This window comes from Filicampus tigris, chromosome 20 (genome assembly GCF_054856515.1).
Source record: "Filicampus tigris isolate MCC_2025a chromosome 20, RoL_Ftig_1.0, whole genome shotgun sequence".
NCBI classification, from domain to species: domain Eukaryota; kingdom Metazoa; phylum Chordata; class Actinopteri; order Syngnathiformes; family Syngnathidae; genus Filicampus; species Filicampus tigris.
In genome coordinates, this window is record NC_141236.1 from 8,026,398 (window position 1) to 8,047,149 (window position 20,752).

Below are 20,752 nucleotides of genomic sequence, written 5' to 3' on the forward strand. Positions count from 1 at the left end.
TGGTGTGATGATCTGCGGCTGCAGGTGCAGCAACCGGCCTGCTTTAATGTTGCTGAGTTGCTTGGTTATTTGGTTGAGTTGCAAACCGGCAAAGACAATGAGGTCTTTTAACTCATGACACTTGACATTTATTCGTCTCAATCTGTTTTTATGGTTTTTCAAGTTCATCTGTCATGAACGTATAATATATACACGGACAACTGTATATGTCTGGTATCGGATACAATTTTTTGTGGTCCCTCCTTCAATCAATTGTAGCACAATTTTACTTAACTGTGCTTCTATTTACGGTGGATGCTAATCCATTCAATTATGGCCTGATCCAAAATCCCCCTTTATCGTTTGTATTCACAAGAATATGCCAAGGAACCCCAGCCAGACTTGGTGGTGTACTTGAGACAGGTCTAGCTCTCTTTCCCAAAGGGCCATGCTTCTCTCTCATCCCCCATATTTAAGAGTCTGATGTCAGAAAGGAGCAGAGGAGACTTCAATACTAAATGTCTGCCCCTGTCATTACCCGCCTGTGCGACCGCCTATCAGAAAGCTGTGAGTGATGTGGGAAAGCCTGGGCCCTGTCCTCCCAGCCCCTGCAGGCCAGGCCGCCTCTTCCGTCCAAACCAAACTGAAAACTACAGGACAGGCACGTCTAAGGGTTGACATCAAGGAGGAAGTGGGCTCTTTAAGCCCACTCTGTGGTCAGGGAAGGAGAGAAGGCTAGATATTAATCTCTGGCATCTTTTTCTTTCACACTTTCTTCCCGTTCCTTCCTCCATCTCAGTGAGGCAGAATCAAATGAACACTACGAGCACTACTAAATGACAAATGAAATTAAAACTGGTGAAGCCTTAAATCTAACACAATATAACATGGATTATTTGTTTTAAACCTAATGTGAAGTGATGCAGGGATTGCATTTATTCAATTTCTGGTGGTGATCTAACTAGTGGAATTTAGAATTCCAATAGCATTTTAGGATAATTTCAAACAGCACATCCTGATCAACATCAGGTCTGCTTTGGCTGAAACAAACTATGGTGGGATTTAGCAGGTCTGAGATTCTTTTAATTAACTGAAGATGCGCCGAGCTTGGTTCAATAACACAAACGAACTATGCTGGGTTCAGACCGGTTAAAAAAAAAAAAGACATAGATCAGTGCTGGGAAATCACTAATATGGAACAGTTAAGACCAGTACATTTGTAGGATACAATGTCGAAAACGACATGGACCGGTTAACACAAATCCAATCCTCAATCTTATTTCACCCAAGGTCAGAATGATAAAGTAACAAGCAATATCTAATAAAATATACTTTTGCTTTTAGACTTAACCAGGACCCAATGCGCGATGAAAAACATGCCATGTATAATATTTTTTGGGTTTGATCCAAACCAGAAAACCAAGGTGTGAACACAGCCCCAAACACCACGTCCAACATCACCATAAAATCTCAACTGTATTTGCAGTGGTTTATTTACAAACTCACAATATGAAAATCATGTTTACTAATACTCCAAACCCTGCTCGGCCAATTCATTTCTGTCCAGATTTTCCAACACCTGCGGTGAGGGAAAACATGCCAGCTCACTTCATCAGCCAGCCCATGTGATGTGGCCCTCTATGAGAGGACACCTGCAGCACCCAGAGTTCCCACTTGGCTTTGTGAAAGCATCTGATCCAAGGGGTGAGGGGTTTGGGGTGGGGGATCTATGAGGGGAGAGCTGGAAGCCCAGACCCAGGTTTTGCCTCGAAGGCCTTAACTATCACTCCAGTCCACGGGTTGCCTTTGGCCTTGCTAACTGTTCCATGAAATGGGCCCCAGGAACAGTGCAAACCTCCCAGAAACAGGCCGCTCACTGTTAGCCAACAGTGCTGCCTTTGTGTGAAAATTGTCAAAGCTGGCCCGTTAGTGCACCGGTGCTGCCTTTCTTTTGAGCCTCAGCTGTGAACAAACAAAGCTGGCTAAAAAGGTTTGCATGATGGTTAGCTAGGTAGCTGGCTAGCTGCCTTGGTGCCTGTGTCAATGAGAGGAATGATGTGTTTGTGTTTGCTGTGTCCTGCAGGTGGTGCTTCAATGGCGAATGAGAGAGGACACTGTCAATGGCCTGTTGATGAGGCCGTTTTTATTTTTGGGGTAAAAATGAGTACAATAGAAGAGCGCAAATCTATAATGTCTTGTGCGATTTAGATCCATAATGGCTCAATGATCCATTCGATTTAACCTCATATTTCCTCTAAACCCGATAAACCCTCACATTAGTATTGAATATAAATATATATACATACATGTATAGAAATAGACCTGGTCTAGATCAAGACTTTGAGGCCTTGAGACCAAGTAGAGACAAATCATTTGAGGAATTGATAACAAGCAAAGACCAATGTTCTAGAGTTGAGTCCAAGACTTTAAGAGGTTGAGATTAATTTAAAACTTTGGAGAGTTGAAACCAAGACCAAGACATTGAGGAGTCAAGACTAAAGAATAAAGACTAAGACTATAAAAACTTGAGACCAAGTTGAGAAAATCTCTTTGAGGACTTGAGGATTGAGTGAAAGACCCAGACTTTCTTGGAGCCAAGAATATACAGTATTATAATGTCCATGATGATACTGCTCATCCTAACTGATCATGAATAAAGAAATCCTGAGATCCTTATGTTTGAGTAAGTCTGAAAAATGCAGTACAATCGAATTAAAGCTGAACAGCTTAAAGTAGTCTAAAAACCAATCCTCTAGTCCTACAACACTGGAAAATACTGAGGAAAATAAATCGAATAATAGTCCATCATTTATTTGTACTTTTTCTCCATCGTTTCTAGTTTGTCATCAGTCAGAGAAATTATGCACTAGTTTGTCCAGATTCTCAATGGTACTAGTATATCGTACTTGTTTATTAAGTAGTCTCTGTTTTCTCTTCTTTTGAGATGTTTGGCTGTCACTACAGAGTGTACAAGTGGACAGGACGGAAAAGGACAGAAAAATAAAAACACACGCACCACTAGTAGCACTTTCGTTCGACTGCTTTTCACTTTTTCATAATTGTTCCCTAGTTGCTGTTTTTTTTTTAAATATCTATGCTCTCCGTGCCAATATACTTCAACATCCACAGCCAAGCCAAATATTTGCAGCATGGCCTGTGCTTCTAAACTGAGCCGTAGTTTGGGCAAAAGAGGTTGGTCCTTGCCAGGAGCACTGCACAGACAAGGAAATTAGATACAGATTCCCTTCTCATCCAACCACTCTGCTTCTAATTAGTGCTTCTTTGCTTGTTACACAAGAAATAAGTCTTCAAGTAAAGCTATACATCTTTCTTAAGCACTTGACTCATGTTTTCTTCCACTTAAATCCTCACCTTGCATCACAGCTGCGCTATACGCAATATGGCTCCGTGGCAAACTGACTGTTTACCACTTCTTCGGAACAGATGACACAAACTGGAGAGTCAGAATCATTTACAGTTTCTGCAGTTCCCCGCAGAGAGGCCCAGCAAATACTTCTTCCACAGGCTGCATGAGGAAATATTTGCAATGGTTTCCAATACAGATCTGGGTCATTTGGTTCCACAGTCACAGCACAGGTGAGCTGGAGTAAGAGTTGTCTGGCACTGGACATTGGTTGGTCTTTCATTTTCCACGCGAGAGCAGTGCCACAAACAATTTTGCAACAACAAGAGATACCGTTGTGTCCGCAGCTCGCTGACAACGCCAACTACTGCCAGCCTTGCCCAGGTCTCACGGGACACTGCCGAGATAGGCCCTTATACCTGCTACAAACCGGTCCGCTCAAGATGGGTTTATGAGTGGGAGACCTCGGGAGAATAGTGAGCTGTCATCCAGCGGTGTTGCGGCAACAAGCAGCTGAAAACAGCCTCTCTCACGCCGAGTGTGTTTTGGCACACAAGGGCTGCAATCATGCATGATTAGCCCAAGAACTCCATTCCGAGGCTGGACCAGGCCTTGTTCCTGTCACCCTGTCAGAAATGATATTTACCTACCACTTTTCCGAAGTGTAGCAAGAAATAAAGAGAGTCTTGAGTGATCGATGGAAATCGGGCACGTCTGCAATGTTGACTTAAATATTTTTAAGACGTCCCCCTCCCCCCCTTCAAAACATCAAGACACAGATGGCCTCATGTTGGGTTTCACTTCACTTTAAGAAAGTCTTTTTACATCCGTCAAGGAAGTTTTCGTGTTGGTGGTTGGTTGACGCAATGAACAGACAAACAGAAGAATGGACGGACTAACACAGCTTTGCAGGGGAAAACTCATTAAATGTTATTTGCAAAGGTGCAGACTTTGGATTTTATTTTCACGCTTGTTGATATTCGGCCATGTAAGCAGTGCTGATCTAAAATTACATTTGGCCTTGGCGGAGGACCCACGGTCTCATGTATTTACCTTCCGACTAATTTTATCCAAGAGGAGACTGAGGGCAGCAAGAAAACGGGCACTGGGAAACTGCAAAAATACGGCCACAGTCAAACAAACAAGGGACTCATGCATCTACTTTTAGACAAATTCTATCCAAGAGGAAACTGACGGCCGAAAGAACACGGGCTGATGCAAAAAAGTGGAGACTGTGGGGTATAAGTCACAACTTCAGAACTTTTTATGTAGCCTGCCTACTTGCCTGCCTAAACGCTGCACACTGAGTGTATCCAAACAAAATTCTCCTGTACTTACTTTGACAAATTCTATCAAAGAGGAGACAGAGTGCAGCCAGTGCGGGACGCTCCAGCAGAGTACGGTATTTTAACCAGTACTGATCCAAATTAGGATTGGTTGGCCTTGATGGAGACCCTTGTTCTATCTATTCTAGATTTAACTAGTATATTTCTTCTTGTTTTATATGTGCGCTAAGTGTCTGGCTTATATAATTGTTTTTTTTCTCTGGTAGCCAAAGCAGTAAAAGCTGTGTAAAAGAAACACCGCTTATCGCAAACTACTTTAGGGATTACACAATCAGACTTCTGTTTTGCATCTTTTTCGAGTGTTGACCCCGTTTGACACCTGGCGGCGATAAAAGAATGCAGCTCATAGTTTTTAAATCCCCAGCTATGAGAATGCAAAGCTGGGATATGCGAATGCAAAATGTGCTCAAAGTGAACCTTGCCTTTTCTTTAGCCGCTTAATAGCAAAAGCAGCCTTACACATTCAAGGGAGTGAGCTCACCCCTGGCCAGCGATCGGCCCACAACAGGTGCAGCCCTCTCGCTTCCTTCTCCTCGCACTCATCTTGCTGCAAGCTTGTTTTCCTCCTACATGTGGAAAACATCTGCAGCGGTGGTCCGTCTGTGTCTCCCCACCCCGCCCCCCTCCCCATCCCGTTATTTACTCCCACCGCGCTCGACTTTCTTTCCCTTCTCATGCCAGGAACAAGGATTGTAAATACGAAGAGGTGTCACTCTTGGGATAAAGGCAATGTCTATTTCTGGACACAAGTCGGAGATTTGCCAAAGCACATTTTTATCATGAAAAGCCATCATTGAGTGACACAGCCATGTGAAGGTAGCGTGCTGATTTGCTCTAAAGCAGGTACAAATAGGGCGACTCACACGTGCCATGAAAAGCGGACAAGAGGCTTAGCTCAACGTACGCTAGGGATGGATCACAAAGAGAAAAAAAGACACGTGGATGAGAGAGGGGCTTCATCTTGTGTTATATTAAAGGATGGAGAATTGAATGAGATTATTTTAGGTACGTCGTACATACATTTGAACATAATACTGTGTACATATACTGTAACCTAAAACCTCGTTTGTTTACCATTAAGAAAACTTTTTCCACAATTTTTAAGTGGATTTTTACAAAAGATGTTTGAAAAAACAACAGATATTTACAAATGTGTATATTCTTTATTGAAAACGGATATTTAGCACACATCTCTCAGCATCTGGAGATAAATCTTTTTTAACTTTTTCTCAATGTGGCTCCTCAGTGCTGCAGCTACTTTCTGGTAGATTGCAGCTGAATTATATATATTTTTTTTAAGATGGTAAGCCAGAATGGTTCCTTCATTGATGACTTTCTCTCTCTGGGATCTTCTCATAGCTCGGTGGTCACTGACAGACAAGAAAGTGATAAGATAAGAATAGTGATTTGATATGAAAGTGAAAACTTTTAGCACTCTTAAGACATTTTTTCCCCAACTGCGTGCCTTGATAAAATGTAACATCACATTATCAGCCTGTACTGTGAAATAACTACAGGTGGGCAGTATATCAAATTTTCGAAACAATTTGTGAGTATTGTTAGGAGCACGTGAACACATGAAAGTACATTTCAAATCATCTTTACAGTGATTATAAGGTTTTGTACACAAGTAACATTTTGTACACAAGGGAGTTAGTGATACTTCAGCTGATAATTTTCACATAATTCAATTTTGTCTGATGATTAAACTTCAACTAACACATTTAAAGACTGGTTTAACAAATGATTTACATCAGCATACTGCCCAATTCCAGGCACATTATTCACACACACATTTTACATCACTAAATTTCTCACCTTAATTCGTTGTGCTCCCGACAGAGCTCCAATCCATCGCCTCCGTGAGGATTTGTAGAGAGCGCGTGTTTCGTTCAAAACGTTTCACGTGTAATCGGAACGATACAGTCGCGAAGTGCTTGTCGATGAATGACTTTCTTTTACAATCAATTATTATAGTGCATTTAGAACAAAATAGTCGCTGTATAGATATAGATTTTTTTTTCTCCCCTTTGGTCTAAGCGGGGCTTCCTTTCAGATACCGGATGAATAGCTAACTTCAAACAGTAAGATAGGTGTTAATGAACTGGATCCTGACAGGGTTTGCTTTCCGCTCCCACAATGGATCCATTCACAGAAAGCCGGCTACGGAAAGTGTCAGTAAAGTTATCCCGGCTTGAGTTTATGCAACCTTTTCTAACCCTCAGTACATCAGTCTCCTTCCCCCCCTGCCCCTGGGCCTTTCAGGTCGGGCCAAAGACAACACTAACCAGCATCAGCTGATACAGGCAGAGGCTAGCCGGATTTACATGATTCAAAATGGCACCCATTCATGCGCCGGTCGGAAAAGTGGACGTGCGGCGGGAAGCAGCGTGAGGCCCCCCACTTCCTCTTACACTCTACCTGCGAGATGGGTCACGGCATCTCCGAGGTGTTGGGGGGGGGGCTTCTTCCACAGCACAGCATGCGGCGGCACGGCATCAAATCGCTTCCACATCGTTGCCTCTGAAATCCAGGCCCTGCAGAGGAAAAGGTGGTATTTTAAAGCCATTATAGGCACAGTGTTTCCTTCTCTAGTCTCTGAGGGCTTTGACAAAGCTAATAAAAGTCACAGGGGCTCATATGGCTTCATTCAGCACACCTGACATTCACACAGGGACGTCAAAAAAAAAAAATTAAAAAAAATAAATAAACGGCATTAAACTTTCCCCTCATGCCGGCTGACAGTGACGACGAAAGGGGGAGGATTTGAAGATTATTACGCACAATTTGTGTCTTGCAGTCAGCCAAGAACACGCCTAAGGTAGACGATCGCCATCTCTTACTTTTAGTCTGAACTGAAGAATGACAAGGAGCTGCCAGGGACAGGTAAAGCGATACTGGCGGTTTACGGTAGCCACATTTCCCAAAGAGGCACTGTATTACGTCCCTTGCCATAAACCCTGTCTCCAGAAAAGCATTATACGCCGCTGACAGGCAGTATTTACGACAACCCGAGCAGGCACCATGAAAACTTTTATTTCCATCAGATGTTTCCATGCTGAGAACGCTGTGCAGAAACAACGTGTATCAGGGGTGGCGGCCGGGGCTTACAGTGATGTAATTCCCATCATCTTCGCACCCCCCATTTTGCTAGCATTTGTTTCTCCCTTGACAGAAGCAAAAGGCCACCCCACGATTGCAACTTCTCCACTGCGCAGCATGGTGTTTATTTTGGGCATTTTTCACCTATTCACCTATTCTGAAATGATTGGATTTCATCACCCGTGCGGATCGACCGTGCAGAACCCTGGCTAACCTGGAAATAGAAATAGGATCAGTCTTGCTTATGCGGACTGAAAAGTGTCAATGGAGGGTTGGAGCAGGTAAGCTTTTTTTTTTTTGCGAACTTGGCAAAGAACGCTACCTCGGTCTCTTTGCTGTCTGAGACGTTTTCACACATTTAGACTTTCTATAGCATGGAGCTAACATTTTTATTAGGCTCAACGGAAACCTCTAGATGTTTCCATTAATAGGAGCGCCTATGACTCCACACGCATATAAATAAACAATTAAGTTGGAAATAGAGGAACCTTTATTCCGAGCTTCTGGTTGCAGGGCAAACACAGACCATCTGAAGATATCGTGATACATTCATCAATTAGTTGGTTTTAAGGACAACTTTCTAAACTTACTTGAAAACCAAATAAGCTAGTGTGCATGTTATGTTGTGCATCAAGGGATTTCGTGACCTCCGAAGAGGTCGAAGGCTTCCGAAAAAATAAATTAAGGAGCCGAGACTGGAAATGTATTTTCAGGAGAGCAATGAATCTGAGCTTTAACACTCGGCGGGGCCATAGGGCAGAGCCCCGTTCCAGTCCCCAGAGTCGGGTGCTGTCAAGAGTTTCTCTTTCCGTGCTACTTCTCAGGCCTCCTGACTGCCCCCCGTGCCCCTTTCTACGCTATTCCCACAGGAACAGGCCCAGCGGTCTCACCAGGCTGCAGAGGTGAGAGCGTCCAAGGGATTGGGGGCGGGTGATGGTGAGTTGGTAACATTATGAAAACAACACTTTTGAACAGTGTTTACCTCCGCACCCATATTGAGTCATGAATTAGGCCTCCGTCGAGCCATCAAAGTGAGCGGTGAGGTAGTTCCTTGTTGCATTCATGACTCCCTCAAGTCTATCCCCACCGCCCCACTAAGTCTCTGGAAGAACCCCCACCGCCAACCCCCCCCCTCCAAATCTTCCCCAAAGCACGAGCCTCTGCGGCATGAATGGGTCATTGTGATGCGTCTCCGTCACGGCAGCGAAATGTTTTCACTTCCATTTGATCCATAGGCGAGGCTGCTAATTGGGTAAGCGTGTTCCCAGGTCACCGGGAGGTTTTCCCTTTCCGTAAATACGGAAAGCGGGCAAAAAAAGGCCCCCGCGGATGTCGCTTCCAGCCCGCTTTCCATTTAACTTATTGTGCCTCAAAAAGTTCACTTTATCATCAATATTCATCCTTTTCCGCCACTCACTGCAGGTGTCTGAGGGATGTGGACTCAGTGTGACGGGTTATTTTCCATGCTTTCCAAAGCTCGCGATTTTTGTTTGTTTGTTTTTTCTTCCCCTCCGTACAATTTACATTTCCTCTCACACGAGGCTCACTGCAATGATCTCATGTCCCAGCATGACACACTCAGCATGTTTGTTTTGGGTGTGGGGTGCTGCAGTCATGTAAAGATTGTGGAGTTTCATTAGGCGATTGTTCTTATACTTCCACCTGAGTAGGTTGTGAAAACACTGCCGCACTGAATGCATCCAAACAAGCGTCTCCTGTATTCACTTTGGGGCAAATTTTATCCAAGGGGAGACTAAGGGCGGAAAGAAAATTGGCAGCTGCGGCAAAGCAGAAACTCTGGAGTATAATGCCCCAGAATCCGGAGCTAAAACACCACAAAAAGCTAAGCTAAGGAGATGAATTTTATCTGAGAAGAAAGTGAAGCTGCTGCAGCAAAGCGGACACTGTGTGGTACAATACTGCAGCGTCCAGATACAAGGCAGGGCAGCAGGGTAAGATGAGGAGGCAAAATTTAGAGGGTAGCAAGGAAACAGGTAGTTGCAGAAAGGAGAAGACTCCGGACTATAGACCTTTTCACACTGGACTTAGCTGGACGCAATTAGAGGTTCAGTTCTTCCTTAGCCAAGATGTGAATGTTTGCCCCCATAAAATCTCAATAAGCCCACTGGGATTGTTCACTTTAAATGGATATGCTTGGCTACCTAAAGCCACTAAAACCCGGGTGGTGTTACACTAGGAAGCCCCTTTTTCTTCCTTTCAGGGCAACAGAACTTTTGTTTTATTCCTCAAATTCTCCTACTATTGGGCATGGGTTCAACTCTGACATGGTCTACTGGCGCCATCGTGTGGCAGCAACAGTGCTGTCATTTTGAACGCTCATGCCGACATAAATGTAAAAGAAATAACTCACTGTATGAATTTAATTTGCTTTCCACTTTCTTCTTTCTGCATGTTAGATGCTTGAAAAGTATACATGTGCGATTTTAGTCATGCTTCTACAGTGTGACTAATAAGTCAATGTCTCTCCATGCTATGTAAATAATTAGTCAACTGTCTACAAAGAGTCATAACTGAGTTTCCCCATAGTATTATGAAGAGTTAAAAGCATACTGGTGTCTTTACTATTCCCTAAACATCATAAAACCCTGCTCTATCAAATCCCTGATATGTTACAAACAAGGTGTCCGTAATTGAAATAGAAAATTTTACATTAACAGTACTAACTAGAACAGCTGTTAAAAAAGTTGTGTGGGTTCAAATAAAACTACCGGTATTGTGATTCACCTAAATGTTGTCCACTGTAAAATAAAGATCCCCACTGGAAACAAAACAAAACAAAACAAAACAAAACAAAGCTGCACAGGTTAAAAAAAGACTATCATAAATCCTTTAAATGTCTTGCAGGTTAAACTAAAACTACAGTACCATAAAACCCCCAAAAGGCAGATTAATAAAAGACGACCATTAAAAGAAAAACGTTGTGCAGGGTAAACTAAGACTACTGTAAAGTCCCAAGACATTACACATGATTAAAAAAAAAGTTGCTCAGGTTCAAATTAAACTACTTTACTTTACGAAACACCTACAGCCCATTTCCTAATTTTTGTAAACAATAGGTGCCAGGATACTTCCTGGTGGCAGAAAAGTGATTGACCTTTACACAGTCGGTCTATGGTGGTAGAGAAAAAGGCTGAAATTATAATTCAAGCCATTTACAAACCCTGTTTTCTCAATCACTCTGCCTTGGTCAAATGACAAATAAGATATTGTGTACAACTAGGTACGTAATGTGAAGCAACACTGATGACGCAGAGGCCATTTTCTGTCAGATTGCTGTTCCGCAATTGCGTTGGATGAGCTCACTGTGTTGACCATTGTAAGAAATTCCTTTTGATTCCCCACCAAAGACGTAGTTGGAAAATCCAGACCGCCTCTCTTTACAAATTTGATAATCAGGTGACGCTTCAGAATTTTTAGGAGGTTATTTTTTTCAAAAAACATCAATTTCCAGGCAGAAGAACCACTGGACAATTCTTTGATATTTGAATGTAAATTGTGTAGAATTTCACTGCATTTTAGCAACCACGAAATAAATTGAGCGGACTCGATAATGAGTGTATCATACACTAACTGTTACCCACAAATTTATGGGTGATTACATACATCTTGGAATGACCCCAAAGGGCAAATTCTGTCTCGTAATGCTTGATAAACATCGTGAGATGTGTGGCATTATAAGTTTATTGAAAAAATGGTTTTGATAAGTTGAATATCATCATGATGTCAACCAAACTGGTGGTCATAAAAGACTTCTAACTAAAGCCGTCAATTGCATATATAAAGTTTGTGATTAGTGAGTTAGACACCTGTGCAGTAGAGCATGTTTTTACAAAAAAACTTCACAAACACGGACAGAGAATAAAGTCACCATTACAAATAAACACTTAAAACCCAGTTAAGGAAAAGTGACCATTTCTTCCAAACATTTGGCGATACCATCGCGTGACTCATCCTGATTCACTCACTGGGAAGGATGTGGGCAGGAGACAGGAGCTTGATTCAGCTCAGGTTCCTCATTGCGGGAATCTAAAAAGAAAGAAAGAGGAAAAAACCTGGTATCGTCACTGCATTTTTTCTTCATTCATTATCTCTCAAGGGCTTCACTACCTATGAGGGAAACGAATTAACATGCTAACTGAATGCAAACACCTGCTTTTATGTTAACCCTCCCAAATTCCTTGAAAATCAATCCCAAAACAGATATTTGTTGCGTTGTGAACACAAGCCTCATTTTCATTTCTCCGGCGGGAGAGCAAAGTTAAACTACCACTTCCGCATATTTCGCTCACCTGGCAGGAAGGAGGCGCAGCTTCTTTCTGAAACGAGCTCTCGTTCCCACAAGCGTCCTTACGCCACTTCTCACGAGAACTCCACCGGGAGCGCCACAAATTCCCAAATCCAGGTAAGAAGACTTTTAAACTCTGGGTTAAAAGAAATGTTTTAATGAAGCAAAGGTGATAATATTGCATGTAACTCGTTTTGGTCTTTTGTGAGTCTGCACAAAAGGAAGTTAATGATGAATTTACTGTTTTTTTCACAGCAACAATTGGAACAGTAATATACGGTATCAGTAAATACAGTTGTTTTTGTCGAGCGTCAGAGTGGTTTTGCCTATTTTTCCTACTTGAGTTGTCTGGAACTGTTGCCCTCTCCATGTAAATCAAAGCTTTAAAAAATGTAATTGGCACTTGTTTTAACATGCACTTATACAAGTCCACCACTCTTTGAAGATTTATAAATAACAAACTCTATTATATCCCCTCTGTGCTCTTTATATATATATATATATATATATATATATATATATATATATATATATAGAGAGAGAGAGAGAGAGAGAGAGAGAGAGAGAGAGAGAGAGAGAGAGAGAGAGAGAGAGAGAGAGAGAGAGAGAGAGAGAGAGAGAGAGAGAGAGAGAGAGAGAGAGAGAGAATCACACACATATATATATAGATATAATCACACTTAACTTATGCAAATTCCATCACGCCTTATTTATTTATTTATTTAAGATCAATGGTGATGCATGCTCACAATTAAAACTACAACACATTAATTTTACTAACAGATAAATCCAAATTATTATATTAGACTATTGTGAGAGCGTGATTGAATTTTCAGCATTTTCCTGACTTCCAAGCGGCAGAATGATGCCCAGTGCAGCACATTCGTGTCCGTGCTCGTCATGCATTCCACAGTGGAACCCTCCCTGATCCTCCTCCTCTTCCTCCTCCTCTACTTGTCTCCCCTCATTACCTGCTTCTCCCCAAGCCTTTCATCCTTCACTTGTGATACTAATAAATATACAGTTGCAGGGTCCACAGAAGTAGGATACAGTGACACTAAAAGGACAAAAATAAGACTACTTTGAGAATACATTTCATCAAATAAAATCTTGGATTATTAGATAAATCATAATATTGCCAGTGGTCATGTATTCTTTAAAAGATTTAAAACGTGTAGTTCTTTTTCTTGTTCATCGTGGCCTCGCAGTTGTAATATTTACAAACTGACCGCTAAATTAATATTGATGGTCTCACAGGAAGTTGAGAAACATCTTCTGAGTCTTTTGTCACAGCTGTTGCCCAATATTTCCAAAGAACCTTGCATAGTTTAATGCAGTTCCCCCAGGCAGGCATTTAATCATAGGCGACTATGTGAAGTTATTACATCTCACCGTATTCAATTTTATTCTATTTGTGTCCATTTTTATCTATATTTCAATGTACTTTTTGCATCACACCATATTTCATTGTAATTTTATTTTATCAAGCCATGTTTTATTTTGTTTTATATGAATAATTGTCAACATACACGTTATTTTTATATGTATGTTTATGTCATTTCATGCATGTTTTTCTTCTGTGTCTGTATATACAGAGCCATGATCACAGCGGCGGAGTACGGGGAGACGTCATGGGAGCTGCAGGTGCACGTGGACCAAAAAGACGGCAACGAGTCCATGCGCTTCAAGCTGCGCGTGAAGGGCGACCTGCACATTGGAGGCCTCATGCTGAAGCTGGTGGAGAAGATCAGTGGGTGTCAGATGCCTTAGCAGTTGAATGCCATCTGCTCTTAAACCCTATAGTAGTGTTTGCCAGGCCGCACCTTTGTTTGACCTGCATTGCTCCACACTCAAGTGCCATTGTTTTTAACCACAATGGCTCATATTGCCCCAGGGCGCAAAGTTCAGCAGGGATCTAATCTGATCACACACGGCCTCGTCAACATGGAGGAGCTCATATAGTACTTTGAAGAGTTAGGCACTGGCATACCATGAAGGGGGCAGGGCGGGAGCAAATGTTGGGCTCCACAAAAACATCAAGAGAAGAAAAAAAAAAAATAGATGAATGGATGTGCATGCAGACTCTAACATGATGCAAACAAAGACGTGCAGTGGGGAAGGGCTGACTCAGGCCAGGTGCCCAAGTGTGTCACCATGCCCCGATTTAGGTATGCCCAAAAAATCAGGAAAAGACAAATGGTGAGAGACATTTTAAGGACATGTCCCCTACAACAGAGTACTGCATAGTTTTCAGTTTTTGCATGTTTTCAGCAATCACACTTGGAAACAGCAAATTATAATCAGAGATGGCTTTATGTGTCCCCAAACATAATTTTCAAAGTTTTAGTTTAATTTAGTTCAAGTTTAATTTTCAAGTTTGACCAATGACAGCTTTCACAATGCAGATTTTACCATGTGTTGTAATTTAAAAGTATAACTTTTCAGAAAATAATTCCACTTGTTGCAGAACCTAACCCTTAATTCATAAACATACTTAAATATATTAAGATACTACAGATTACTGTTATTCTATTATTATGAAAACCTAATGTGCTAGACAAAAACACAAGGGCAGATTTGGAATCTTATTATCTAGAAACGTTTACTTGCATCTCTGATTTAAAAATAAAGTAAAAATCAGTTGACCAGTGTTATCGTCCATCATTTATATTGTATTTTAAAACAAATCTCTAGATTCACTATACAGGGTCATTAAATGTTACATGTGTGATGTTTTTATGTGCAGAGGCTCCCCAGGACTGGTCGGATCATGCCTTGTGGTGGGAACAGAGGAAATGCTGGCTGCTTAAGACCCACTGGACCTTGGACAAGTACGGAATCCAGGTGGGACAAATGGGAGAAAATTCGAAGTACTGTAAAAGACATCCTTGAAGTGTCAACTTTTTTCATTACCCGCAAGCCACAATGCATTTCCATTTCACATAATGCTGTTATAACTCATTTGTCAGCGGCAAAATCAATGAGAATACATTCACTTGGCATCAATGTTTTAATGGTGAAATGAAGATAAAGTTCAGAGTTCAGAAAATAGCTGGCAGAAAAATAATAGAACCTATATAAGGACAAAAAAACAACAAGTACAAATAGAAGCTTCTTTTTTAATGATGTTGCCAGTGTTTGTGAGTGATCCAAAAACAACAACATTCTTTAATAGAATTTCACCCCCAGAGAAATTTTATTATAACTATGTGCAATTGTTTTGCATTGTCCCCTTCTCCTGCTGTACTCAGTCTCCTATTAGAGAAAAAGTGTTACCAGTACACCCTTGTGGTTTTTCGTTTGCGTATCTCATGGTTTGTCGGATGCATTCAATGAGACGTGTGTTTCTCCGTTTTTGTGTCACTAGCTCTGTTTCAGGTTTTTACGTTTTTCCCGTCCCACAGGCTGATGCAGACCTGCGCTACACCCCCCAACACAAAAGTATGCTGTTGCAGCTCCCCAACATGAAAACCATTCAAATGACCGTCAGCTTTTCCTGCGTGGTCTTCAAGACGGTGGCAGAGATCTGTCAAATCCTCAGTGAGTCCTCCCTACCCTTTTCTTCAAATTTAACTTGATTTGTCCTCAATTGGCCGCTGCTCCTTCTTCTTTTTCTTGTCAGACATCAGGCGGTCTGAGGAACTGTCTCTGCTCCAGCCTCCGGATGATCCTTCCAAGAAGAAGAAAAAAAGAGGCAAAAACTCTCCGCTGGAGGACATCTGGGACATTGATTTAGTCAGCGGCGGGCCAGGCGGCTCAGGTACGGGCAAAATACACTTACCAAACCCTACTGCGCTAATCTGAAACCTCCTATTTTATACCCTAAACCCTGACACCATATCTGTAATCCGCTAACTTTGTACCCTACTCTCCTAACCTTAATGTCTCAACCCTAACCCCGACCCCCTTAATCATACACTCCAACTCCTACTATCCGAAACCTAAGCCCCTAACACCTTAACCGAAAGTCTAAGCCCTAACCTCTATTTCTTTTTTTGGTCACCTGTAAGTGCTGCAAAAAAACACCCACTAGTACTGCAACTCTAACCCCAAATTTAACCCCAAATAACCTTTAAACCTTTGCCCTTTGCCGCACCAACCAACACCCTAAGCCCTCAAGCCGTCCAATATAATGACATTGAATATCCCCCCCCCCCCCCCCCAAACAAGGTCCCATGTACAGCAAGACCATGACGGCCACCTATGACCCCGAGAACGGGATGCCAGTGTCGGCCACCAGCCTGTGGTTCGGGGAGAACCCCCTCGCCGACTGCCAGCCCAACCTGCCACCTGCCGAGCTGGCCAAGCTCTACCAAGCACTATCCCTGGAAGACAAAGCCATCAGAAATGCCGGGTAGAAGACTTCATTCTGTTACCGCATATGATCCTTCCTCTGTCTTGATTCATTTTTAACTCCTTGAGATGTAATTGACAGCTGGCTGGACTCCTCGCGCTCCCTCATGGAGCAGGACGTTCAAGACAATGACAAGCTGCTGCTGCGCTATAAGTACAACGTCTTCTTTGACCTCAATCCCAAAGTAAGTCAGATGCAAACTTATTTTCAGCACGGGGCACGTCATTGTTATGAGGATTCTAATTACAATGAATAATAAATCACTAGGGCTGTAGCAGTATGCCAAAAATCATGGTTTGGTACACACATTGATATCCACCAGCCAGAGGATGAGCTGCACTGTATTTGTTTACAGACTAGGTGCGTGGCTAGAATGTGACGCAGTTACACTTCTATCCCTTACCTACTATGCTCTTTGTGCAAACTAATAATGGGCTCATCATATTATATAATTTACCCCTGTATTCGATTACTTGATTATATTTATTTGAAATCCAAGTCAAGGAAAAATTTTACCGGGGGACCACACAAAATGGCCCGGAGGGCTCCACCTGGCACACGGGTCTCAAGTTTTACTTTATTGTCTTGTCCAACTGGTAAATGAACGCATGTTTGTTGCATTTCAGTACGACGCCGTGAGGATAACGCAGCTGTACGAGCAGGCTCGCTGGTCCATCCTGCTGGAGGAGATCGACTGCACCGAGGAGGAGATGCTCATGTTTGCGTCGCTGCAGGTGAATATGACGACATCATCACACACCAAAACGGGACTCATTTTAATCCTAAATGTAACATTTTTGTCCATTTTGCCATGGGTGGAATGACCGGTCCAAATACTCTCTTTTCTTTATCCACGTTCTGGTCTTTGACGACCTTCATGCTTCTTCAAGACTTAGAGCATCGGTGTTAACAATCCCTGCGCTAGCCCATGGAGGTCACTTACAATAAAGTGTCTTATCTGCCAAAAGCTGCCACCTCAGCGCTCTTAAAACTGATGATACGTGTAGAAAATGAAAAGGAATCAAACCTTCTAAGTTGGACACACTTTTGTGCTCAAATTCTATCATGCCTTACAGGACGCGTTAATTAGAAACAAGCGGAATGCAGTGTGAAATACGTTTGTCTTTGTTTGTCCATTTAATACCATTTTTCCCAAGGTTGAGCCGCTGAAAACCTTTATTGACTGTACTGCCAACCATGATAAATTGACAAATTGTTTCATAAAATAGATTAATTCTGAAATGTACAGTATGCATATGTGAGAGTGTTTATCTTACTAGTATTTCTTATTATATTATTTTCAATAAATCAATTGTTTAATGAGATAAATGATTATAAATAAATTGATATTTTGATTAATTCATTTGTGGTTGAGGCTTCTTTTTGAAAGTATCTCTGCTCCGGATGAAGTTCCTAATTCTCCATGCTCTCCGGACTTCAGTTTTTGTCTTGTCTTTGCAGTATCACATCTGTAAGCTGACCGTGTCCACTGAGCCAAAGGACCGCTCCAACGAGCAGGAAATTGATGAAGTGGAAGCCGCCCTCTCCAACCTGGAGGTGACACTGGAGGGTGGCGTCTCAGACAGAATTCTGGTAAACATATTTCCTAACTGTCATTTCATCTTTTGGGGTTTCTACAGTAGAAAACAGCTGGGTGTTCTACCGGTGGGCCTCAGTTGATTGCATGTCTCAACTTGGCCAGGATATAGGATAATTGACACCTTTTTGTTCCAACCTCCAGGAAGACATTACAGACATTCCAGAGCTGGCAGATTACCTCCGCCTTTTCAGGTAAAAGCCCACCTGGATACGCTCCTATTGTCTTTAGTCTGTTACCAGTGCCAAGATTCCGTTGATAACTGTAAATGACACAAATAGCTTCTCCAGATTGGACTCTTGACATTTTAAATTGTCATACAAGTGGGGAAAAAAGTTGAACACTGTAAAATGACATAAAGGACTTTTAAACATTGAATTGAGCATGTGGTACAAGTGAAAAAGAAGTTAACCACTGTGTAAAATAGTTTTAAAAATGTCAAAGATGGGACTCATTTTTAAGTCTTACAAGTGTAAAAAGAAGTCAACAATGGTTTAAACAATACATTTGAAAGCAGAGGAGATTAGACTTATTTTTTTGTGGTTGTACAAGTGTAAAAATCAATCAATCGCTGTAAAAACAACTTTCTCCCAACTTAGACCGAAAAGACTGACACTGCGGCCTTACAAAGAGTACTGGTTTGTATTCAAGGACACCACAATCTCCTACTACAAGAACAAGGAAGCCGCTGTCGGAGAACCCATAGAGCAGTTTCACTTACGAGGTATTGTGTGACTTTGAGGATTTATTCCTTTCAATTATGAGTACATTGTCTTGAACTAACGTATTATCACACTGTATTATTCTCAGGCTGCGAGATCGTCCCTGACGTCAACGTCACGGACAAAAAGTTTGGCATCAAGCTCCTTTTGCCGGTGGCGGATGGGATGAATGAGGTGTACATCCGATGCGATAACGTAAGCTCCTTTGCTGCATTCTGCACATGTCTAGTAGATGCGGTATCCGTAAAGCTTTAGTTAATAAGTATTATACTTATATTAGACTATATTATAGACTACTGTACGGTAATGCATAATCATCCTATTTTGAATAATTATCTTTATTTACATAAAGATAATTTATGTATTCAAGTATATATATATATATATAAATAGTTTAATAGTATAACATTTAACTTACCTTATTCATAACCAAACTGCACACCTCCCTTTTCTACAGTGATAAAAAGTGTATTATGAAGAATGGTTTTGTGGTGCCACAGGAGACGCAGTACGCCAAGTGGAAGGCGGCGTGCATCCTGGCCTCCAAGGGCAAGACCATGGCGTACAGTTCGTATAAGTCGGAGGTGCGCAGCATTCAGTCCTTCTTGCAGATGAAGAGCCTGGCGCCCCCTCCGGGCCAGGCGGCACCCGATTTGGATGCCATGGAGATGAACGCCGAGTGTTTTGTGTCACCACGCTACGCCAAGAAGCACAAGACGAAGCAGGTTGGTGGAAGGGGACTAGTACTCACACTCTGTGCTTAAGCAGAAGCACAGATAAATAAAAAAGGTTCTGGTACAAGTACTGATTCAACTCCTTTACTTGGCTAAAAGTGAAAAAATACAGACTCTGAAATGTACTTAAGTACAAAAGTAAGTTTTTTTCATGATTTTGAAGTCATATTTCATAAATCTGGTGATTTTTTTTCACCCTTCAAATTTGGCAGAATTGTTAATAAGACTCCTCTCTGTGGTGTGTCAAATTCAGAAGACATTTATTCTTACGTTACAGGAACTTTAAACATAACCCCTTACTTTCCATCACTGGTTGCCACTGATTGTTCTTGTGTCAAGCTCACAGCACGTATCCTGGAGGCCCATCAGAACATAGAACGCCTGTCCCTCATGGATGCAAAGATGCGCTTCATCCAGGCCTGGCAGTCGCTGCCGGAGTTTGGCATCAACTACTACATCGTCAGGTAATGTGTAAGGCAAAAAAAGGTGTGTCATTCATGAGAAACCATTCAGTAAGACCGCATTGTTCTATCAGGTTCAAGGGTAGCAAGAAGGACGAAATCCTCGGCATCTCATACAATCGCCTGATCCGTTTCGACATGTCCACCTGCCTGCCCGTCACCACGTGGAGATTTGCCAACATGAAGCAGTGGAATGTCAACTGGGAGATAAGACAAGTGGGTTTTGAAAAAAAGATGGGACACTGGGAGCCTGTCATTTTGTTGTGTTTTGGTGTTGTGTGATTACAGGTGACCATTGAGTTCGACCAGAACGTGACCATAGCTTTCTGCTGCCTGAGCTGCGATTGCAAGGTGGTGCACGAGTTCATCGGCGGCTACATCTTCCTCTCAACACGATCCAAGGACCAGAATGAGACCCTAGATGAAGAACTGTTCCACAAACTGACCGGAGGCCAAGAATGAGAAAAGACAACACTGTCATCTAGTAATGAGCCAGTGAACAACACATTTGGCAAAGCGATACTCTTTTATTGACGAAACACAGTAAATCCCTGCAAGGGATAAAGTCATATTTTGCAATCAAAGAACTCAACAGAACAACAATGTCATGAATTGTCTGGTTAGTATTTATCTTTTTGTAAACATTTTCAGTGTTTTGATATGCAGTCAAGCCAAGACCTGGTCTTGTTTGTGTAAATAATTGTGGTCTCAAACTGTATAACTTGACCCTTGTAAGAATAAATCCCTTATAAGAAAACATGTTGCTGCCTGTTTGTTTATCCAGCTA

The 20,752-nt window shown here is 42.0% G+C and overlaps 1 protein-coding gene and 1 long non-coding RNA gene across 4 annotated transcripts; one reads left to right on the forward strand and one right to left on the reverse strand.

Annotated features, from left to right (window-relative positions):
- Window positions 1–5,867: 5,867 nt before the first annotated feature.
- LOC147128138 (uncharacterized) lies at window positions 5,868–12,189 on the reverse strand. 2 transcript variants are annotated; one of them, XR_015084035.1, is made up of 4 exons: window positions 12,102–12,189; window positions 11,778–11,838; window positions 7,111–7,226; window positions 5,868–6,059 (listed from the first exon to the last, which is right to left on the reverse strand). It is a non-coding gene; the product is annotated as an uncharacterized LOC147128138 (long non-coding RNA). The 2 variants fall into 2 exon arrangements; XR_015084036.1 differs by lacking the exon at window positions 12,102–12,189 and adding an exon at window positions 11,920–12,082.
- On the forward strand, window positions 11,737–20,722 carry fermt1 (FERM domain containing kindlin 1). 2 transcript variants are annotated; one of them, XM_086018790.1, is made up of 17 exons: window positions 11,737–11,867; window positions 12,109–12,214; window positions 13,693–13,847; window positions 14,844–14,941; window positions 15,502–15,637; window positions 15,720–15,857; window positions 16,268–16,451; window positions 16,533–16,635; window positions 17,078–17,185; window positions 17,913–18,044; window positions 18,193–18,242; window positions 18,648–18,772; window positions 18,859–18,965; window positions 19,271–19,495; window positions 19,844–19,968; window positions 20,040–20,181; window positions 20,254–20,722. In XM_086018790.1, exons 3-17 carry the CDS (start codon window positions 13,697–13,699, stop codon window positions 20,425–20,427), a joined length of 1,998 nt encoding a protein of 665 aa, XP_085874916.1. In that variant the 5' UTR covers window positions 11,737–11,867; window positions 12,109–12,214; window positions 13,693–13,696; the 3' UTR covers window positions 20,428–20,722. The 2 variants fall into 2 exon arrangements, with proteins under 2 accessions (XP_085874916.1, XP_085874915.1); XM_086018789.1 differs by having other exon boundaries at window positions 11,777–12,214.
- The last annotated feature ends 30 nt before the right edge of the window (window positions 20,723–20,752 follow it).

Excerpts from the sequence above, each read along its gene's own strand:
- fermt1 (XM_086018790.1), top strand. The coding sequence starts at position 13,697 with ATGATCACAGCGGCGGAGTACGGGGAGACGTCATGGGAGCTGCAGGTG. Across the intron at positions 16,636-17,077 it reads TCTTTGACCTCAATCCCAAA|TACGACGCCGTGAGGATAAC; the intron begins GTAAGTCAGATG and ends GTTGCATTTCAG. Across the intron at positions 20,182-20,253 it reads TCAACTGGGAGATAAGACAA|GTGACCATTGAGTTCGACCA; the intron begins GTGGGTTTTGAA and ends GTGTGATTACAG.